We start from the raw sequence: 21,192 nt of genomic DNA, 5'->3' as shown, positions 1-21,192 counted from the left end.
GCTATTTTTATTGAAATTTCGACAGAACCAGAGTCCTCAGTTTGCTGAGTTTAAATCGAAAGAAACCCGAACCAAAAGGCAACGAGGAGAAATAACAAAATGTCAAAATTAATGTGAGTCGACAATGGAATGAATTTTGAACCCTAGAGTTCGGGGAATATGAAAAAATTAATACGTCAGAATAAAGTTGATGTCTATAATTTTTGCCGTTTATTTGCTGTGTTTGCCGAAAAATGCAAATTTTTTTTAAATACAAAATTTACCTATCTGGCAACACTTCTGGTCAAAAAAATATTTTTTCTGGATTATTTGATTATTTTCTTCAAAACTCACCTGTTAGTATTTTCCGGGCGTCTTACGTCTATGAATTGTAGTAAGTAGAAAAAAGTAGTTTGACAAAAAATGCGTTTTCTTGCAACAAACAGCGGGAGGTTTTCCAATCGACACCAAAAATGAGATTTTTCCAAAGTGACACTACACACTTAACTGCGTAATGTTCTCTTGGTAAAGTAAAATACCGAAGAGAAATCGGAAACCGTAAGTGTTTACCGGAATAACGTAAATTTTTTTACAGAAAAAATCCGTAAAACCGAAAAAAAAATCCGTAAACCCGAAACGTTCAGTAAACTAAACTACCGAATCTCGGAACCCTGACATCATTTAACCGAGATTTCGTCGAACAAAAAAAACTCTTACCGAGATTCCGAAAAACTGAACTGTCATAATAACGAGTGCTTCACTAGCGGTTTTTTTACGTGTTTCGGTGTAGAAAGAAAAGGAGCAGGTTTTGCGGCTGATTATTATTATGGAGAATTCTGCAAAGCTCAGATTAACTAAAATATTGAGTGAGTATACACTATTTTTTCTCAGATCTCGCTTTTTTGCTGCAAAGAATATTTGAAGAAAACGATTAGTTCTTTCTCCAATCAATTTTGTAGGTTACCAACTCGCTCGCAAGATGGAAGTTGCAGAGTGATAGATGTTACTTTATTTCCTGGAAGCAATACAACACTCCAGTTTTTACCAAAGCTGTGTTGAGTTGATCAGTTGACTTAGTAATTAATAAATTAATTTGTATGTTTAATCGTTTTAATCATATTCTGGGTTATCTCGAAATACTTTGACAGTTGAACATTACCGAGAATCTCGTTAAAGTTGACAGGTTTTTGATTATTGCTTTTACAGAATCTCGGTGTTTTGATGTATTACCGAGATTTTTACCGAGATCTCAGCTGTTGAAATCTCGGTAATTTATTTTACTGTACTCGGTGATAAAATCTAAGTGTGTAGATGAATAACTCCCCCCACTTTGAGCAAAATCTGTGATGGTCGTGTACAAGTTTGTGTTTTTTTTTTTTTTTTGTCACTTCGTATGGAACAACCCATATGTAATCTTTCACTTTTTTCTGGTTTGAGGTCTAGGGCAAAACCTGTGTTTACCAGTGTAATTTATTTTGGGGCTTTGACCATAGCTTTCCAGCCGTTTTACCGAGGAAAAATAAAATCATGAAAAAAACTTTTACTGTAAAACCTGTTTTTGTGCGAGGAGATAGGGACCGCACAAAATAATGTTTTTGAACATCTGATTGATAAACGTAACTTTTTTAAACACACTAATCTTTCCAACCGCTATCTTTCGTAGATTAGCAATACACTAAAGTCGCTTTTACTCGGGGGATACGTGTTGTGTAACAAAAACCGCGTAAATTCCGGAATCCGCGTAAAATAAAACCCCGGTAATTCCGAATCTGCGTAAAAAAGCCGCATAAAAAACAGTCGTACAAATAAAAAAGAAGCATATACAGGTCGGACTCGATTATATATAGTCTCCGATTTTTTTCACTATACATAATCGAATTTTATATATAATCGAATCAGAGAAAAAAATGATGTATATTTATTTTTCATAAATGATTTGTTTTTTTCGGACAAATAAGGAGAATTTTATTTTTGATTCATCCCCATAAAAGTCAGAAAACACATTTCTTACAAAAAAAAATTACATATCTTGTAGTTATTCCTGATGTAATTGCGGTCAAATAAGAAAAAGAATTGTTTAAAAAAAATATAAAAGTATATGTAGATTTGTCAATTTGTTTGTATTTAATTTTTCAAATTTATAAAAATTAAATTTTTTCCTATTCTTTTGAAATTATTTTTATTCGAGTATTTTTGTTTAGGTAATTTTAATTTATTTTGTAAATATTCTTTTACGATATATTAGCTTTAGATTAGTCATATTTGAAATTCAAGAAAAAATTTTTTTGCTTCTATATATCATCGAGTCTAAAATTATATATAACCGAATCATATATAATCGAGTCAATATATAATGGAGTCTCTATATAATCGAGTCAGACCTGTAAAAAATCGCCCAAAATAAAATTCGCACAAAAACAGGTTTGACTGTGGGTACTTGTTTTCTCTCCACACCTAACAGCGCTGAAGTAGAGAAAGCTTGAACACAACGGGAGCTTTATGTCTCGTTTCACCATGTGTCTTTTCTTTCGTTCTCATTTCAACACGTATTCTCGTTTCATCACGTAACGTGCTAAGCGTTACTATCCGTAAACGACAGAGCCATCTGTAAACTGATACGTGAAACTAGGATATTTTCTCGTTTGAGCTCTAGCGTTAGACATGTCAAATCGGTGAACATAGCATGGGCGTGCGATAGGCAAAAGCCAACTAAACTGGACACTAGTTTGTGATTGTACAAAAGGGTAACAGTTACAACTTACAAAACAGATGATTTCTCATTGCAATTTTGCAAATTTAATTTATATCACCGCATAAAAGCACCGATAGTTCAGTGAAAAAAAAACACGTCTCTGTGACGGATAACTGATAAGCACCGCTGGTGCTAGCATGAATTCAGGCGCAATCACATCACAAACTTTTCTTTCTTTCCTGTATCTTCAAAAGTAGCATCTAACTTCTATTCTCTAATGTAAATGATTCAAAATCTTTTCAAGTTAGTTTATAATTTAATTTATGTCAATAAATAAAATCTACTTGATGGATAAAAACGTCCATAATTTAAGTTCGTTATAGAGCACTACGAAAAACGTATTATAGAATTATTTAAAAAGGGTAGGGAACATATTTTAAGCAGCTTAAGGAGCAGCGTGTGTATTGAGACGAAATACTCGAAAGGCGTGACGTGAAACACAAACATAAGCAGGGTTTTTGATCCTGGTTCGAACTAGTTTGTGTTTTTTATGATAAGTTCGGATTGATCTCCGTGTTTCTAATAAATGATGGCAGTTATGTACCGGAACTGATTTCTAATGTGAAAATACACTTATAATGATTATATTGTAGTACTAAAAACTTTATTTCAACACCTGCATGATCTACTTTTTGATATTTAGTAATAGAGGAATAATGATCCTGGTTCGAGCTACTGATTTAATCGTGCAAGTTTTTTTTACTACTCCATATATGCAATATTCTATTAAGAACTCAACGAAATACTGGACGGATATGGATAACCCCTAATAGCATGCTAATTTAACGACAAGTTATTAAAGATTTGGATAGCTTTGATTGAAATATAAAAAAGGCGTAGCGACTCTAGCGGTGATATGAGGAAGCTTGAAGTTCGAACCACGATCATCGGCAGTTCGAAGCAGGATCAGAAAAATACAGTCATATTTTTGTTTGAAAATTATTTTCAATAACTCTTCAATTGAGAAAATGTTGCAGGAATGGAATAACATTCATGCTAAACTATTTCAAAACTGTTTTCACTTGAATATAAGTGTTTTGAATACTTTAAAATAATATCGATCGTAAATGAACAAATTCAAAGCTTTTTTAATTAGGTTGTTTAGCTATATCAGTTTTTTATATCATCTGAAAGATCTGCATTTTCTAAGTAAAACGTGATTGAAAAAATTCCTATCATTGTCCTTCGCTTTTCAAATCACGATTTAAAACTGCTCGAAATCGCTACAATGACAGTTCGCCCATATACTAACTGTCATTGTAGCGATTTAGAGCGAATTTTTATTTTTCATTTAAAAATCGAAAGATAATGATATAAAGTTTAAAAAACTAAGAAAATTACACTCTCTCAGATGATATATAAAAATTGGAAATCCGTGAATGGCTAAACAACCCAATTGTAAGTAGGTAATTGAACTTAAGGCTGTAATTTTATTATGGTAAAAATTTCCTATGTTTATATCGAAAGCATTTTATGCAATCTTTCTAATCTCAAATATCTGAAATCGCTATGATATTTAGTATTCCTCAAATCACTGTGTTGACTATAATCAAGGACCAAAATAAATGGCTTCAGAAGAAACGCTCTACCATGGACCTGTTGAGGAAAAAAGTACGGTAAGTAGGAGATCCTAGGCTGGAGCAATGCATGAACTTCAAGGCTTGCCATATCTACGGATTTATCCGTAGATCTACGGATTTGTTCACTTCTACGGAAAAACATTTATATGGGAAATCCGTAGAAAAGAGGGGAAATCAAGGGAAATCCGTAGAATCTACGGATTTTGACGAAATAGTTCTGGCGACGGCCCATGAAGGTGTTCGCAAGCGAACCTAGGAGTCGTAATCTTCCTCTGTCTAGTGCGTTCTTTAAGAAAAAAAACCGTGAATTTTTTCGAGAAATCGAAGTCTCAAACTTTAAAGGAAGTTCGGATTAACTCAACAGATTTAGCAAACGTCAAAAGTTTTCTTTCGAGCAGCATTACACGGTTCAGTTTTTTTTTGTCTTGGCTTCTATGTATGATTTTTTGATGTATTTTGATGCAAAAATAAATTTCTCCGAGTTTGGACCAATTTTACTTTAAGGGGCAACAATGGCGCCATTTTGTTTTAAGGCTGAATATAAAAATTCTAAGAGTTTGCCCACATAAAAGCATTTTTTCACACATCTTTTTAATAAAATAGATCTAAAATCAAAACTGAGCTCAAAGTGGTGGTTCTACGAAAAGAGTTTTGACATGGTTTTAATATATTTCACAAAGCAAAATAATATCAAATAGGTACAGCATTAATCGATCCGCTAGGATCTAAATATTGAGGAAAAAAGTCTCAGAAATCGTAGGTGTCTGATCCACGTAAAGTGTGAGCAACATGTCAATTTTGCTCCAATTCCCCTACAATACTGAAATAAGTTAATCTCGACGCAAAATTAACTGATGAGATATTTGTTTAATATACCTAATATCAAGAGTGTAAGCGATACTCTAAGACTCAATAACAATTTTTCTTCATCATAGGATCAATGTCAATGTTTTGCTTGCTTAGGATAAACGAACACTGTTAGGAAAATAACTGTGGAGTGAATCATAGTTATTTCTTCGTTCGTATTTTATGAAAACTTTCTAGATTCTAGATTATGACAAAGCCATTTCAAATTCAGTATGTATGTATGTTAATGGTGGTAAACCAAAGCTAACCCATAGAAACGAGAATATGCTGTCAAATTTCACACAGTCACAGAATAAGGAAATGTCTCAGTAGTTTTCTTTTGTGATTTTCTACATCCACAAAAATAAAAAAATTTATTGAATATGCTTATTAATAGTACTTATTGGGCTCGGTCAAAATAAATAATAACATTCCAGTTTTATTCTTTGGTTTGGTTTATTCAACAAATGTACATTCATTTTCATGAAATGAAAAAAAAAAACCTACGTAAGTCTACCTTATGGTTCGTATTCTATTAGTACTTCTTGAAATTGTCGAACATGCCTTTTTGAAGAATTGCTCCACTGTTTCGCTAATCCAGTATCCTCAGTTTGCGTATTTCCCATGGTCATACTGTCCGTTTACCGTCAGTACCGTGTTCAGTCCCACGCCGCCGACAGAACTGGTGCTGTTTTGCTGCGAATGAGGAATATGATGATGATGGTGATGGTGGTGGGAGGGATGATGCAGATGTAGCTGGTGCTGCCCTGTTCCCATCATCGCCGAATGGCTACCCAGTGGCGGACCGGAATAACCGGTTACCTGTTTGGGTCCTGCACAATCCATCACCATAGCGGAACCCTGTGCACTGACGCCATTGTTCGTCGCCATGGATACGACGACACCGCTGCTGGACGCAGACGGCGGTGTTTGCGCTCCCGGAGCTGAGCCCACTGTCGATGGTGCCATGGGTGCCATTTGTGATAGGGATGCCATTTTTAGACCTGTAGGAAAAGGAGAAATGTCATCCATTAGTAAATGTACACCAGGAATCGCATTTAGAATATGTATGCATATATGTGCATCGATTTAAAACCAAACCAGTGAAAATCGTTCACTTGTTGAAATGTCGTTCAGCGTATATTCAACAGCACGTAAATCAAACGATCTTTAAACGACGCTAAAAGCGTTTTCTGTTTCTTCTTGGCTTCTTCTGCTCTTGGGTGAAATGATGAAGAGAAAAAAACCAGTAAGATTTCTAAAGACAGACGGAATTAGAATGTGCGAGTGTTGGTTCAATCTTTTAAGATTATTAATTGGTGAAATTCAATTGTAATTCGTTCATTACCGACGCTAATATTCAATTCGAATCACAAATTTGTTGATCAATTTTTAACTGTATCGAAGTTCGTCAGCACAAGAAAGCCAAAAAGTAAAAAACATCGTTTAAGTGAACATAAATTTTTGACAGAAAACCTAAAAATAATATTCTCTCCAATTGTATAAAATGATGCTAATAAATTTATACGTCTACCCAAGTATTTCCCTGAAGTATTCAGTGTATTAGTTCACGTTAAGCACATACATAACGTAACAAAAATCTAATCTTTCAATTATTTTTGTAAAATATTCAATTGTTGTCATGCTCGTGATTGGAAAAACGCTACATTATATTTCACTCCAAAGCTTTTTATAAACATAAAATTTGTAAGACACGTTCATTTCAAACGCCATTATTATTTGAAAAACTATCAATAAATTCTACTTGTCGGTTTAATTCGTCTGAAATGTCCAAGGTCCATAAAAAATTTCTGCAATTTAAATTGGCAGTTGTCTGTGGCGCGACTCAGAACAAAACGTTTACTGTTTATGGACGTTGCTATGTTACGTTGTGATGTTGTTATATTTCCCCCTCGTCGAAGAGCTGCGGTCACAGTCCACCATTATAGCAGGTGAAAAACTGATTACACTATACCTGCCATGTTCTACGAAAGCAAATTCGAAAAACGTGAAAAACTTGCAGAGGAGTTTGTTACCACAGATTATTGCTAATGTAAAATGTTCTCATTGAAGCGTAAAAGAATACATTGTGTTTGACAATAATGTAGAATTAATGAATTGAGGAAACTTAAGAAAGCAGGTGAATCTTTAACCTCATTTTTTTGACAGTTAGTGGTAACTTTGTTTACGTTTTGGAGTTTGTGTTATTTTTTGCCAACCTACATAGCAAATATGAAACTAGGAAAAAAATGATCTTTTTTAATGTTCTTTTTACCAGTGTTTTGTCTGTTAAGGGTCATTTTTATTAAGTTCTTGTCTTTTCTTGTGCACTTTTGATACAAGGTATGTTTTTTATAATCAAAATTTCAAAAAAACTTTTTTCAACAACATTTTATTCTTCCTTGTTAATGTTGAGTAAAACTACACGAATAGATAAATAAAAGTCATCAAAAAGAGCCAGATCCAAACTGAGACAATCTTCAACAAAGCTATCTTCATATGCGTAACAAGCACGGATCAGATCTGACGAGAATATTTTGCACGAGATTAAACAATATTTCCACACTTTGAGAATGATTCTCCTCCAGCAAAATTAACAAGTTTGATAACTGTAAACAGCAACAAACTGATTCATTCTTAGTGGTCATAAAGACTGGGATTGTAAGGCGATTACTTTACACGCTGTAATGCAAAATAATCGCATATCAGTCCCACTATAATTTATTCCATTGCAATTGTCATAAACTGACTTTTTATGAAACGAAATAAACAAAAACATTAAAATACATCAATCTGAAAAGAAATAAAAAACATTATAATCCAAGCGGATCGTATTTTATTGAATTAAACATTTGAGATCTTTTATCTCAGTTTTCTCCGTTCGATGATTTCGCAGATGCGACAGATATACATTTGACGGCAGAGCAGTTCTTTGCAACTTTCGTCAACCAGAAAGACATGAAAGCGCATGAATTTCCAAAAATTATCACATTTAGATGAAAAACTAAAATGAATGGTTTGGACATTTCATGTCGAGATTTTTGTTTCACTAACACATTCCTTCATTGTATATTGCACATTTTTTTTAGAATTTTGCCGAGCTTGTATTCTATTATTACTCCTCACTCGGCATCACATCTCTCACCCACTTTCAAACAAACAACAAGTTGTCGCGAACAACCCGAGTCCGTCTCCAGCTTTAATTTGTGCCCTTTTTCTTCCTCTCTCGTAACAAGAATGACGGTAGAAGGCAGAACTACAATAAGCGAAACTGTCAACGAGGCACATTCAACATCGATTAAGATTCCAATTTGGTAGCTCTCTTTCTGTGCCCACTTGAAATTTATACGCGGGCAAACAACGCAACAAAGAGTTCCATTCTACCGATGACAAACATATAGTGTATAGTATTGTCGGCCGGCTACTCACCATTATCGATAGTGTACGGACTGGTGGCGAACGAGTAATTGCCGTAGTCCAACATAGTGCTGGTGCTTTGATTCTGCTGCACCGGGGAAGCCGGCGGTGGCTGGGGATCATGCAGTGACGTGTGGGTGATTTTCGAGTACTGACCGAGCCCTTCCGTTGGATAGTGCCAGGAGTCGGAAAAACTTTGCCCGTTCGCATTCGGATACTCGTAGGAAGCGTACGGTTGCGAGATGTAACTGCTTGGTAGTTCGGGTACGGCAATGTCGTATCCGGTGCTACCCGCCGGATAGAAGGCACTTCCAGTACCGTACGCCTTCAGCTGCTGTTTCCGGCGGAATCCACGGGGTCGCCTGCGCAAGCTGCCTTCGTCCTCGAACATGTACTCGGCCGACGAATCGATCGTCCAGTAGTGACCCTTTCCCGGTTTACCACACTCCTTGGGCAGCTTTTTGAAGCACTCGTTCAGGCTGAGATTGTGCCGGACGGAGTTTTTCCAGCCATTGTATTCACCGTTGAAAAAGTCATACCTGTCGGTAGAAAAACGTTTTCTTTTAAAAATATGAAATATCTCGAAAAAATGTGGGTTTGAACCAAACCGAGAGAAGGGCTTAATAGCATATTTTCATATAAATTGGCTCAATTCGTTGGGTAACGTAGATTTTCAGCAGTTAAGGACGTATTCAAAACAGTTTGCCATACACAAAATAAGCAACTAATGAACAAACTTTATAATTTTCATGCTTCGAATTATTCAGATATTATGAGCACGATTAGCTTTATGTCTCTTCAGATGATACCAAACAACGGTGACAGTCACCAGAATTCTTGTACTAGGTCAACAAACATAATTCGTTTAAAAGTTAGACGAATTTGATGCCTTAGAAGTGAATTTGGTTTAAAAATTGTACAATTCCACCCAACGGTTCTGTGATTAATGAAGCTGAAATCGGTAAGTCCAGCAAACTCTTGCTTTCTAAGGGATTCGGATGGTACCTTCGTAACCACCGCTGAGGTCGCGCAATACACTGGGGTCGCTTTTTACGCGGGTTATTTTTATGCGTTTTTTCAAACGGCATATTTTTACAATAACGCGGATTGTTTTTACCCGATTCGGAAGATTATTTGTAGGCGGTATCAATCAAGTTTAGTACAGTGCTTTTTCGCTTTTATCAACAGTCGTTTTTATCACCACTCGCCAAATTCACGCTCGATTTTCTCACGGTTTTTTTCGTTTTTATCTCGCTTTTTAAAAAAAACTTTATATCAAGAATAATGCACTTCCAGTTGTAGAAAATGTATTCGAAACATCATTTTCACTTGTGCCTTGTGTCCTTGCATGTGTATAGTTTCATGAACTCAATTTATTTGTTTATTTTCTGAGTGTCATATCTGTTACAAATAATCTATGTCATAATTTTGAGAAAAATAAACCGTGAAAGACGTATTTCATTGACTTTGTAGCAAAAATTACGTATTATTCGGGCAGTTGAAAAAAAAGATCTGTTAACAACTCAAATAGCCCTACAGTTTGGTCTTCATAGAGCGTGGATTTAAAGATTATAAAATCTAGCGGTTCCACAATTTCACATAAACAAGCATCATACTCTGCTAGCTATGCTAAAGAATGGGCAGTACAAATCATATTGATATTGCATGTATAATAGCCGTGAGAAAGTCCGCGAAAATACAATGGAGAAAAATATCAGAAGCTAACCTTTTCTTGTTTATTCATTTGTATCTTGAACTTATATTCCATTCAACTATGAAAGTGCATCATTTTACTCAAAATATCATAAATTTCAATTGAATCCAACACAAAAAATTAAATTTTTATTATTTCGCTAAATGCACGGTTTCACCAAATTCACGGTAAAATGATATGGATCGTGACCGTGATAAAATCGAAAAAGCACTGTATAAATATATCGAATCTAATCTTTTAAATGCGGTACAACCAACCGCGTAAAAAGCGACCCCAGTGTATTTACAGAATTGTCAATAATAATAACGGTACAACCGTAAAATTTCCTTTAAAGTACGTTTGTTTTCCCGGTCTTCTGCACGATTAGATGAGATTTTTTGTCTCTTCTCATATCTTTCTTGATTTCTGACTTTCTATCTATCTCCAATTCTTTCTTTCTCTACCTGCCCCTGTTCTTTTGCCTCCTTCTGACTATTTCTTACCCTCTATCTCTTCTAACATTTCTTTCTCTCATTACATATCTAATTTTTTTTTTGCTCAATATCTTCCATGCCAAATGATCAAGTGCCTCCATTTTTAATGACCTAAAGTTTGGAACATACGAAAATTGGTCGACTTCCAATTGGTGTATTTAATTGCAAATGTATTGAAAAAAACCTAAAATGCTGCATTTGGAAGTTGAGTGTACATACAATGGTTGCTGTGATGAGAATCCAGAGAATCCAACATTTTCCCTCATCAAGTTAGCAAAATTGCTGGACGTGGCCGAATTGACGACGACAAACGTTTTAAAAGAGGGGAGCATCCGTCGACCGCTAGGGATCCTGGAATCGGCGGCAATCGTAATCCGGACGTGACAGCGACGACGAAGGTTGCGGCGAAACATAACCGGAATGCTAATCTCTCCATCCGGGACGTAGCTGGCAAGCACAATGTCTCCCATACTACCGTGCAGCGGGCCAAGAAACGAACCGAATTGTCGAAGAAAAGGAACCGAGATTACGAGCATAACACGTCGACAAAGCAGCGGTCTCCAATGCTGTATGCGAATTTGCTCATAAAGTTCCACTGTGTCGTCATGGACGACGAAATTGTGAAGGCGGATTTCAAACAGCTTTGAATCGCATTAGAAAAAGGAAAGGTGGCCGAAATTTTCAACCGTCGAACTATAGAATTTCTCGAAAAAAACTGCGAGGTATGTGCACGTGTGGTCTAAAAAGCGGCATTCTCATCACTACTGGAACCATTATTCCAAAGATCTACGTCTAGGAGTGCTTGGAAAAGCGGCTGCTTCCATTCCTGAAGCAACATATTAGACCTGTGCTGTTCTGACCGGACTTGGCGAACTACCATTATGGGAAAAAGGCACTATCCACATTTTTGCTCTAGAAAACACATTTTGGATTTTTAAAGTGTGTAGCAAATTCTATAATTACATTTAAGTTGTACACTTTTTCGACAACAATAAAAAATTTGCTTACACAAATATTAATAGTGAGTAGCGTTATGGCTGGTCGGACTTGATTATCCGGAGTACCGTTTTTGACGTAGAACTACGTCAAAAGCAGCAGCGATATTGGCAGGGTCAACTGGTGCAGCGGCACTTCTAGTAAAAGCTGCCCTTGTGTAATAGAGAGCAGCATCAGTGTGAAAACAGTTTTCAACTGTGTCATAAGAAAAATGCATTAATAAAAATGCAATTAAACGATTTGAAATTTAACAACAATTGTCCTCATAAGGACAACAAACAAATTATTGAAGATTTAATATTTTCTCTTTTTTCGCTAGATTTTTTTTGTATGGACCCGCACATTTTTGTTTTTTTTTTACCCTTTTACAGTGCTACTTATTGAGAAGTAACCTGCTCCGTGTTATAGTGCCTTTTGTTTTCTCCTTCAAACATAGTAATCTACTTTTTTCCTTATCGACCTTATCATATCCTCCTGCAGGCAGCGTATAACGTGCTATAGTCTAGATATTATCGAAGATTTAGTTAGGCCAGTGGTTATTAAGTCTGGAGAGAAGATTTTGTGTGGAAGAGCCTGAGAATAAACCCATACTTTTTTTTTGTTCTACTAAGATTCGAACCTATCACCATTCGCTTGTCAAAGCGAACTCTATAACCTTGCGGCTACGAAGCTCGGCGCTAGATTTAAAAGTAAAATGTTATTTTAATCTGCATGCACTCTGACTGTTGGAACTTGTTTGCGTTATATAGTATTTGTTCCATTCCTGTTCAGTGATGTATGTGCAAACTGAAATTTGGTAGCACTTCAACTCCTCTTTTGTACTAAATTTTAAACATTTTCAATACAAGTAATGTAACAAACAACCTACTTAAGGTTCTACGTCAACGTTGCGGCCGTGGCTTTGCATACAACATTTGTGATTTTTTTTCACTCCGGATAATTGAATCACAAAAAACATATTCGGGAGGATATAAATTTTATTTTTTTATAAAGAATAATTTTCGTGTGTGTTCCCTTTAGAAAAGTGACATCCGCGAGATCAATTATCATGCGTGTCCATTTTAATGTTTTCTGTACTGCCGATACCCGCATAACTGTCCCATACTGATTTTGTTCACTTTTAAGTTATCATCGGGAATCGACTTAATTGTTATCATATTTTCTGGAAAAAAAAAATATAATTGATACTTTTGTATGGAAAAACATGGAAACAATACAAGGTTGTTTTTGTCCCATATTGAAAGTACCCGCATTACAGTCTCACTGCATAGTGTTACAAACTGAAAACATATAATTTTGCTCCAGATTAGTGTACATCGGATTATTTTAGACATGTAGAAGTATGTCATTTAATTGACTAGACTAATGTTGTTTTTCTGTAGTGCAATCTACGTTGCCAATGATACTGCCGGTTGCTGGTTGAATTTATATGTGATGGGACAAAATATGCGAGTACTTTTCAAATGTACCCGCATATTTTGTCCCATTTTGTCTTTTGTTTTTCCATGTTTTTTTGTTCTCAACGATAAACTTGTGCTGCCATGTAACTGTTATGGTCATTGGTTCTGGATGTAATTGCTGGAAATCCGAAATTTCACGAATAATATTGAATCGCCGTTTTCTCAACATGTTTTTTTTCACTATGGGACAGTTATCCGGGTACCGGCAGTGTAGGTCGGGTAATTTTCAATCGCAGTAACGGAGTGAAAAACATAAATTTTTGCAACGTAGCATAGCAACTTTATTAAACAGTTTTGTTTATTATGATCCGCGCATGCGCGAAGAAATTAAGATAACAAAACGCCCATTGTTTGTTGAAGTTACTACGCTACGTTACGATGTTGTGATATTTTCTACTCTGTTACTGCGAGTGAAAATTCCGACCTACAGAAAACGTCAAAAAGGGCTGCGTGCGCTGTCCGCTATTACCGCTTTTGGAAAGCTAGATTAGTTTTATATGACTTCATTAACCCCCCGGACGATGAATGTGAAACCAATTGTTTCCTGAAAACAACTGCAATTTTCTCTCTGAAATGTGTGATCAACATGGATTTTGTGGTCAACTAAATTAAACATTGAAGTCTACTCTACTTATGTTTTTTGACACTATGCATCCAACTCTTTTAGTTTGGCTACTATTTCACTTTAAGAGCAATAAGCCGCATCGTCATTCAGTGTTATAAGATTCAATGCTCCCCTGTTTTTACGTAGTCACGTCATTGACGTCTAGTACATAGCATGCACTGCATACTAGATCAATGCTTGAAACACAGTGGAGCAGAAAATTGTTGATCTTACTACACTGAGGTGAAGCGCAGAGTCTCGGCTCGGAAGAGACTGTTAGAGTCAGTAGGATCGTAGCGCTAGCCCCGCAATTGTCCTGTACACTCAACAGTTGGCTGCGAAGTCTGTGTATAGTAAACAGGAGGTCAAGTTCCGAATCGGAATGTAGCACCAAGGCTTTGCTTTTTTTCTTATATTTTTACTACGCCTGTAGTACAACTCACTTCAGAAATATTATTTTATTTCATAAAAAATCTCTATATTTACTGAAAACGTAATTTGCCGTGCTTGAAGAAGCAAAAAAATCTTCATTGGACGAATTCATATTTCCTTCAAACAAAACCGCTACTGGAATCTAGGAATATGACAACACAACGTATTTGCGACGCTCGCTCCAGTATGTCATAGGAAGCTTCACCCAACGCTTCGGTTAATACGGCTTCTCATACGCTTAACACTTCGCTTCATTTGACGCCTCAGTATGTCATTAGCCTTAGATATGTCTCGCGGTTTCAACAAATTTGAAACAACGGGTGTCACTTTCTACACCAGGACACCGTGCTTCTCTAAATAATTCTACTCATTAACATGAACATTAACATTGAATGAAACTTTGCATTAACATTGAATGAAACTTTGCACACGTATTTGGCTTAGCAAACTGAGCATTTTTCACAGGTGGAGAGATTTTTACACCCATGAGTTACATTCTAAAAGGGCGTATGCCTTTTGGCACCGGTTTTATTCGAAGGATTGTAGCCCAGAAACCCTTGGTTGTATAGAAAAACTGTCTGAGAATGAGTTGTAGGGAATAAAAAATGCACCATAAAAAAATATACACTGTACGAAAAAAAAATTTTTTGACCAAAAAAAATTAAAAATGAACATTAAATTTCAATTTAAAAAAAAAAAGAGTTGAATTTTTTTTTATTTTTTTTAAAGAAACTTGACGTTAATACGCAACTTTTAAAAAAAGTCCAGGATGGAGAAATGAAAAATATTTTTTTTATGGTAGATTAATTTTTTCATAAAAATTCTAGTTTAAACATTTTTCAAAATATTTGTATTCTGATAATTTTAAAAGATGCAGAAAGTCATTTTGAATCAAAAAGCTCTTGGTAGTAAACATTTTAAAGGCATCGGTTTTCGAGTTATTTTGAATTTAAGCTCGAAAAATTATTAATATTTCGGACAATACACGTTTTTCTTAATTTGTCCATGGTTCTCCAGCAAAAACCATACGTTCATTGGAATGCTTGATCAAAAATATACAATTCATTCTTTGACAACAAAACGATTGGATAAATAACTCAAGCGCTAAACCTTGGCCTACCTACACGTTCCCCCTTGCCGAATGTTTTATAAAAAAATATGTTTGTCGTGCAACACTACCTACTTGTTTATTAATAATAACTGTTTGTAAAGTACACAACCAATAACTACTGGGTTACCTATAATATCTGTTTTCGTATATAAATACGATTGCACTACTCCAGATGTGTTAGTAACAGTTTGCATTTTGTGAAGATGAATAAAGTGAAAATGGAATACACCAAGCCCAAATGTTGTAAACCCTTTCCTGATCATCGGTGCTCATCAAGCTTACGCAAATTAAAAAAAAAACGTTATTGCAAAATTAAAAATATTGAACAGTCAAGCTCATTTTAATACGTCTTTATCAATTTGTGATTCGTGTAGTTATTGAAATGATAGTCAAGCCACCATTCATCCCTTCGTTGTTTACTATTCAGAATCTGGAACACTTAAGAATATCAGCTTCATCATAATATCGGAAGTACTCCATCATGATACTGTTGCGGTTCAGGTGTTCATTGCCAAATTAATGAGTTTTTTGAAAACAACAATAGAGTTGAAGAAAGCGATATTAATGTCTGATGGAGCTGCCTCACAATATAAAAATAGAAAAAAACTTTGCAAGTCTTTGCAAGTTCAAAACAAAATATAACGTCGATGCAGAGTGGCATTTTTTTGCGACTTCTCATGGTTAAGGCCCATGCGATGCAATTGGTTGCATATTAAAACGAATGGCAGGAAATGCAAGTTTAGCTAAAGAACATGAACATCCCATTACAAGCGCAAAGGAATTGTATGATTGGTCTAATCAGGAAAGTAATAAAAATTCATCAAAAATGACATTTAGTTGGGTATCATATGAAGAATATGAACAAGGAGTAACAGAATGGAGCAATATTTTAAAAAAATCTATAATAATAGCTGCCACACAAAAGTATTACTCTTTTGTTCCGATTTCAGAAATTAAGATACAAATAGGGTGGTTTACCGGTAAAACAAAAACCGGTAAAACCGATATTTTTTCCAATACCGAAATACCGGTATTGGAGAGGCGAAAAAAACGGTATTTCCGGTATTTTTCGTAAAATTAAAAAATTAATTGTCACAATATTCATAAATCATTGTAAGGTTAATGAATGCTACCCACGTAGGTAGGCGTTACGAAACACATGACGGTGCATATACTAAATATATTTAGACAGAAGCAACATTGAATATTAATTTACTCTAACCTATTTATCAATTTTTGTTTCCTTCTTGTTTGTTCTGCTTGGATTCAGATGATGGATTTGTGTGTATCGATAATATGTCAAAAAACTTCATATTAATAAAGCAAGGCATTTATTCTTTAAGTAGAACAGCTAATCTCTTTACACACTCATACTTACAGAGGCAACACGTGGATTTTGAACCTGCCAGTTGAACCACAAATTCTGAAAATCATAGCTCGGAGCAGTAATCACAATCTTGTCCGCGAACAAACGTAAGTCATTATTCGTTTTGAGCTATTTAAAGGTGAAACTTAAAAAATAATATATAAATATAAATTTGGATTACGGATTTATTTTTTGTTTGGCATCTCCGTGTGCATTGCACAGGTTGCACCTAGTTATGAACAAGTCGTTCCTGATACAAAGCGTTTACAGGATGAAATAAGAATATTCATGAGAAAGTGAAATTTAAATATCTGTAGCATAGTCAAAGCTTCGTCGCCCAAACCGCAGCGAATTTTATTAACAATAATTCTCAGGTTCAACTGAATTTGGAAGAACTGTTTAAAGAGCATCAGACAGAATAAAGAAGTATCTATCTTCGATTCCTTCGGATTCGTAGAATGTAAATTCTTGTCTGATCGTCATTTCATTTTCTTCTTCATTCATTTCCTCTTCTCAACAGTTGCAATAATTGTTCCTCTAAAAATTTTCAATTTATTCATTAATTTAAAACTAAGTCACGCGATGTGAAAGAATTTTGAAATAAAAATCTGCATGTTTTTCATTAATATGAGTTTCGAAATAATGTTCTCCGTAATTATATCACTGAATTCATTCTTTGAAGTTTTCCAAACACTATCAAATTGATACAGTGTTGTATCTGGATCGTATAACACCACAAGAGATTAAAACAAGTGATACAAATCTTACAGAAGAAAAACTTGGTCGTAATGAAGCATAGGTACACATAAATGAAAAACATAATTATGCAGCGACACGTTCATAGATGCGACCTGAAATGCTAGGCAAAAAATAAATTTCAAATCCAAAAATCTGTATATATTTAATTATTTTTCAGTTTTATTTTCAAATAGTACAGAGAGCCTTGCGTTTTTTCGCGGATATGATTTTCATTATTTCCCCAAACTATGATTTTCAGAAATTTGTAGTTGAACAAGTAGGTTTAAAGACCACGAGTCGCCCCTGGTTTGTATTAGTCAGAAAAAAATAAAAATACCGGTTTTTTACCGGTTTTTATTTTTATGAATATCGAAATACCGGTTTTTCGAAAAGTCGGTAATACCGACCACCCTAGATACAAACGAAGCTGTTTTCAAAAGATGACGAATCATTTACTTATGATGTATATAAAATATAAGGTGAAACCAGTTCTGTAAAGTATCTATGTCTTAAAAAAATATGTTCTTAAGATAATAAAACTCGAAAATAAATATTTGATTCTTATATATATTTATATCACTTAGAACATTTAACTCTTTTCTTGAGAACCGTTCGCCCAATCGTTTTGTTGTCAAAGAATGAATTATATTTTTTGATCAAGCATTCCAATAAACGTATGGTTTTTGCTGGAGAACCATGGACAAATTAAGAAAAACCCAAAAAATTTATAATTTTTCGAGCTTAAATTAGAAATAACTCGAAAACCAATGCCTTTAGAATGTTAACTACCAAGAGCTTTTTGATTCAAAATGACTTTCTGCATCTTCTAAAATCATCAGAATACAAATATTTTTAAAAATGTTTGATTAGAATTTTTATAAAAAAATTAATGTACCATAAAAAAATTATTTTTCATTTCTCCATCCTGGACTTTTTTTTAAAAGTTGCGTATTAACGTCAAGTTTCTTTAAAAAAAAATAAAAAAAATTCAACTCTTTTTTTTTAAATTGAAATTTAATGTTTATTTTTAATTTTTTTTGGTCAAAAAAAAATTTTTTTGTACAGTGTATATTTTTTTATGGTGCATTTTTTACTCCCTACAACTCATTCTCAGACAATTTTCCTATACAACCAACGGTTTATGGGCTACAATGCTTCGAATAAAACCTGTGCCAAAAGGCATACGCCCTTTTAGAATGTAACTCATGGGTGTAAAAAACTCTCCACCTGTGAAAAATGCTCAGTTTGCTAAGCCAAATACGTGTGCAAAGTTTCATTCAAATCAAAAATGGTCGATTAAAGTTTCGCGTATTTCCAGACGATTTGAAATGATTTTGCTCAAAAATAAAATTTTGAACAACCTTTTATGTAAAAAATTTAATTTACAGATAAAAGATCTTTGCAAAAAAATCAATAATTTTGAAGAAAGATGCAAAGTGTTCAGTAAAAATAAGTAAAGGTGTTTCACTTTCACGCAAAGTACACATTGTAGAAAGTATTTTTGATACATAGAATTATCGTTTTGGGAAAAAAATGTAAATTTGAATCGGCTTTGGTGAAATAATTCAAATTTATATAAACTTTAAACAAATGTCGTGCGATTTTCCGAAGACCTGCCCGTTCTCCACATTTTTTCTATCATCATAAACTCACTTGGATTGTAAGTACTTGTAGATTTCGCTGAGCGTCCTCCTCCGGTGGGGCGAGTCCTTGATGGCCATCACAATCATATTGATGTAGCTAAGCTGAGGTTTTTCCTGCCTTCGCCCTCCGTTGGCTTTTTTGGTTGAGCCCGGGTCACCGGATCCGGTCGTACTGGTCAGCTGTTGCTCTCCCCCGCCACTGTTCCCACTTCCGGACGACGTTTTCTTCTGATAATTTGTACCACTGGCCGCTGCCGCCGCTTGCTGCGATGAACTAGACAGGGTAGGCGAAGCCGCCGGAGTTATCGGGGACGCTGAAGTGGACTTTTCCAGCATTGAGTTCTGATTGATGGTGATGTGACCTCCGCTGGTGCTACTAGCAATCGAGTGGACACTGGTAATTGTCGGTAGCGTCGCAGAATTAATGGAAGATGTGGGAGATATGTGACCACCGCTACTGCCATTACTGCGACAGCGTTGCATAGATTGAATATCGGCCTGGTTTGGGATTGACTGATAGTTGATCAGCGGGGTCTCCGACAGTTTCATCGTATTGATAGAATTGTCCAACTGCGACAAGTAAGAACTGCGAGGTTCGGCGAATTCCACATCGTCATTCACTTGCGAAATCAGATACGGTGACCGATTGATGTAGTAGGAGGAGATCTTGTCGAAGTGATGATACATTGAAGGAATTTTGTCCGTTTCCATCTTTACGTCACTTATCTGGTAGGCTGGTGAATTTCGGTCGTCCATCTCATTTTTAACATCGATCTGCGATGAAGTGATCGCCCCATGATAGTGATAATGGTTCATAGCCATTTTATCGTCGATGTTTTGGAGAGCCGGATTCTCTATGATATGTGGCGTAGCCACAACGATGTTCGAGCTAATATTCCGATAGTGATAACCTCCAACACTACCTACAACGCTGCTCGAATCAACATGTTCTTCAGTCTTAATCATTGTAAACAAGTTTTCGAGAAAAAAAAACAACTTTATGAATTAAAGTTCTTCACCTTTCCGCCAAATAGTCCAGTGCGGATTTGCAATAAAAAACACCGGAAGAAACCAGTAAACACTGCAGCTTCCTCACAAGATCCGATTCAACAACAAGCGGCTATTTGTAAATATTTAGACCTCTTGAATCAAACAAAAAATAAATATTTGCTTCATTAATTGATTATTAAAATCAACCGCACAATTATGTATGGTCACTTGTTAGTCACTTCTGGCAGTACCCGAACTTCTCTCGCACACGACCGAACCCGACGAAGCGTAACGATCAACTAATTTGAGCGATCCTTCGAAAAAACTAAAACCAAATAAGAAAATTTCCAGCCTCTCGTTTTCCACTGGTTTTCGCCGCGGCAAGCGATATTTTCCACCCCGTACACCCTCGTCTACCGGCAGGCGGCCTGCGTCGTGCACTTGTTCAACGCTATTCGACGATCCTTTCCATACCAACCCATCCATCCCATCCGGTGGATTTTTTTTACTACCTTTACTCTTTATGCTTCGATACCGATCACTGCTGACTGGGATTTTCGGCAATGGTTCGAAATCTCCGGGAATCGATCGCAATCAAACCCTTTCGCTTGTGTGTATATACGCGGCTTCGGGCTTTGTTTATTTGGAGTAGTGTATGAGTTTGTTATTTTTAGAAATACGTTCCAAAGATTCTAGCGCGAGAAAAAAGTATCGGTTCCCAATCGACTGCCGCGCAGGCAATGCAATGATCGAGGACCGGTTGGCCGGTGCCGCGTGAACCTGACCGTATACGAACGGCGGCGCTAGTTGCTTTTCTGCGCCGGGTGAAAGATTTGAGATTGCATGTTTTATACAATGTTTTGCACATGGATTGTACAAATTTTTCTTCGAAATAGAGAAAAAAAATCAGAATAGAAAAATGAAAACAAACTTTTTATTGAAGATTAAGTTTCGAAAATAATATTATAATTTCTACATTTTCCAAACATTACTATTTTATTGATTCCAAAAGATTCAGATAGTTATTTCAAATCAAATACATAGCTTATAATGATTAACTTCCTAATTGCATCCATCCTCTTTCGAGTTAT

General features: G+C 35.5%; 1 protein-coding gene across 1 annotated transcript; it reads right to left on the bottom strand.

The window, feature by feature from the left end:
* Positions 1 to 5,608: 5,608 nt before the first annotated feature.
* Positions 5,609 to 20,801, bottom strand: LOC129722923 (forkhead box protein F1). Its single transcript, XM_055676775.1, has 3 exons — positions 19,122 to 20,801; positions 8,587 to 9,113; positions 5,609 to 6,161 (listed from the first exon to the last, which is right to left on the bottom strand). The coding sequence occupies exons 1-3, from the start codon at positions 20,075 to 20,077 to the stop codon at positions 5,764 to 5,766; spliced, it is 1,881 nt and encodes a 626-aa protein (XP_055532750.1). The 5' UTR covers positions 20,078 to 20,801; the 3' UTR covers positions 5,609 to 5,763.
* Between the last annotated feature and the right edge of the window lie 391 nt (positions 20,802 to 21,192).

Source organism: Wyeomyia smithii, chromosome 2, assembly GCF_029784165.1.
Source record: "Wyeomyia smithii strain HCP4-BCI-WySm-NY-G18 chromosome 2, ASM2978416v1, whole genome shotgun sequence".
Classification (NCBI taxonomy): domain Eukaryota; kingdom Metazoa; phylum Arthropoda; class Insecta; order Diptera; family Culicidae; genus Wyeomyia; species Wyeomyia smithii.
Note: the sequence above shows the minus strand (reverse complement) of the source record. Positions and strands in the feature narration are given on the sequence as shown.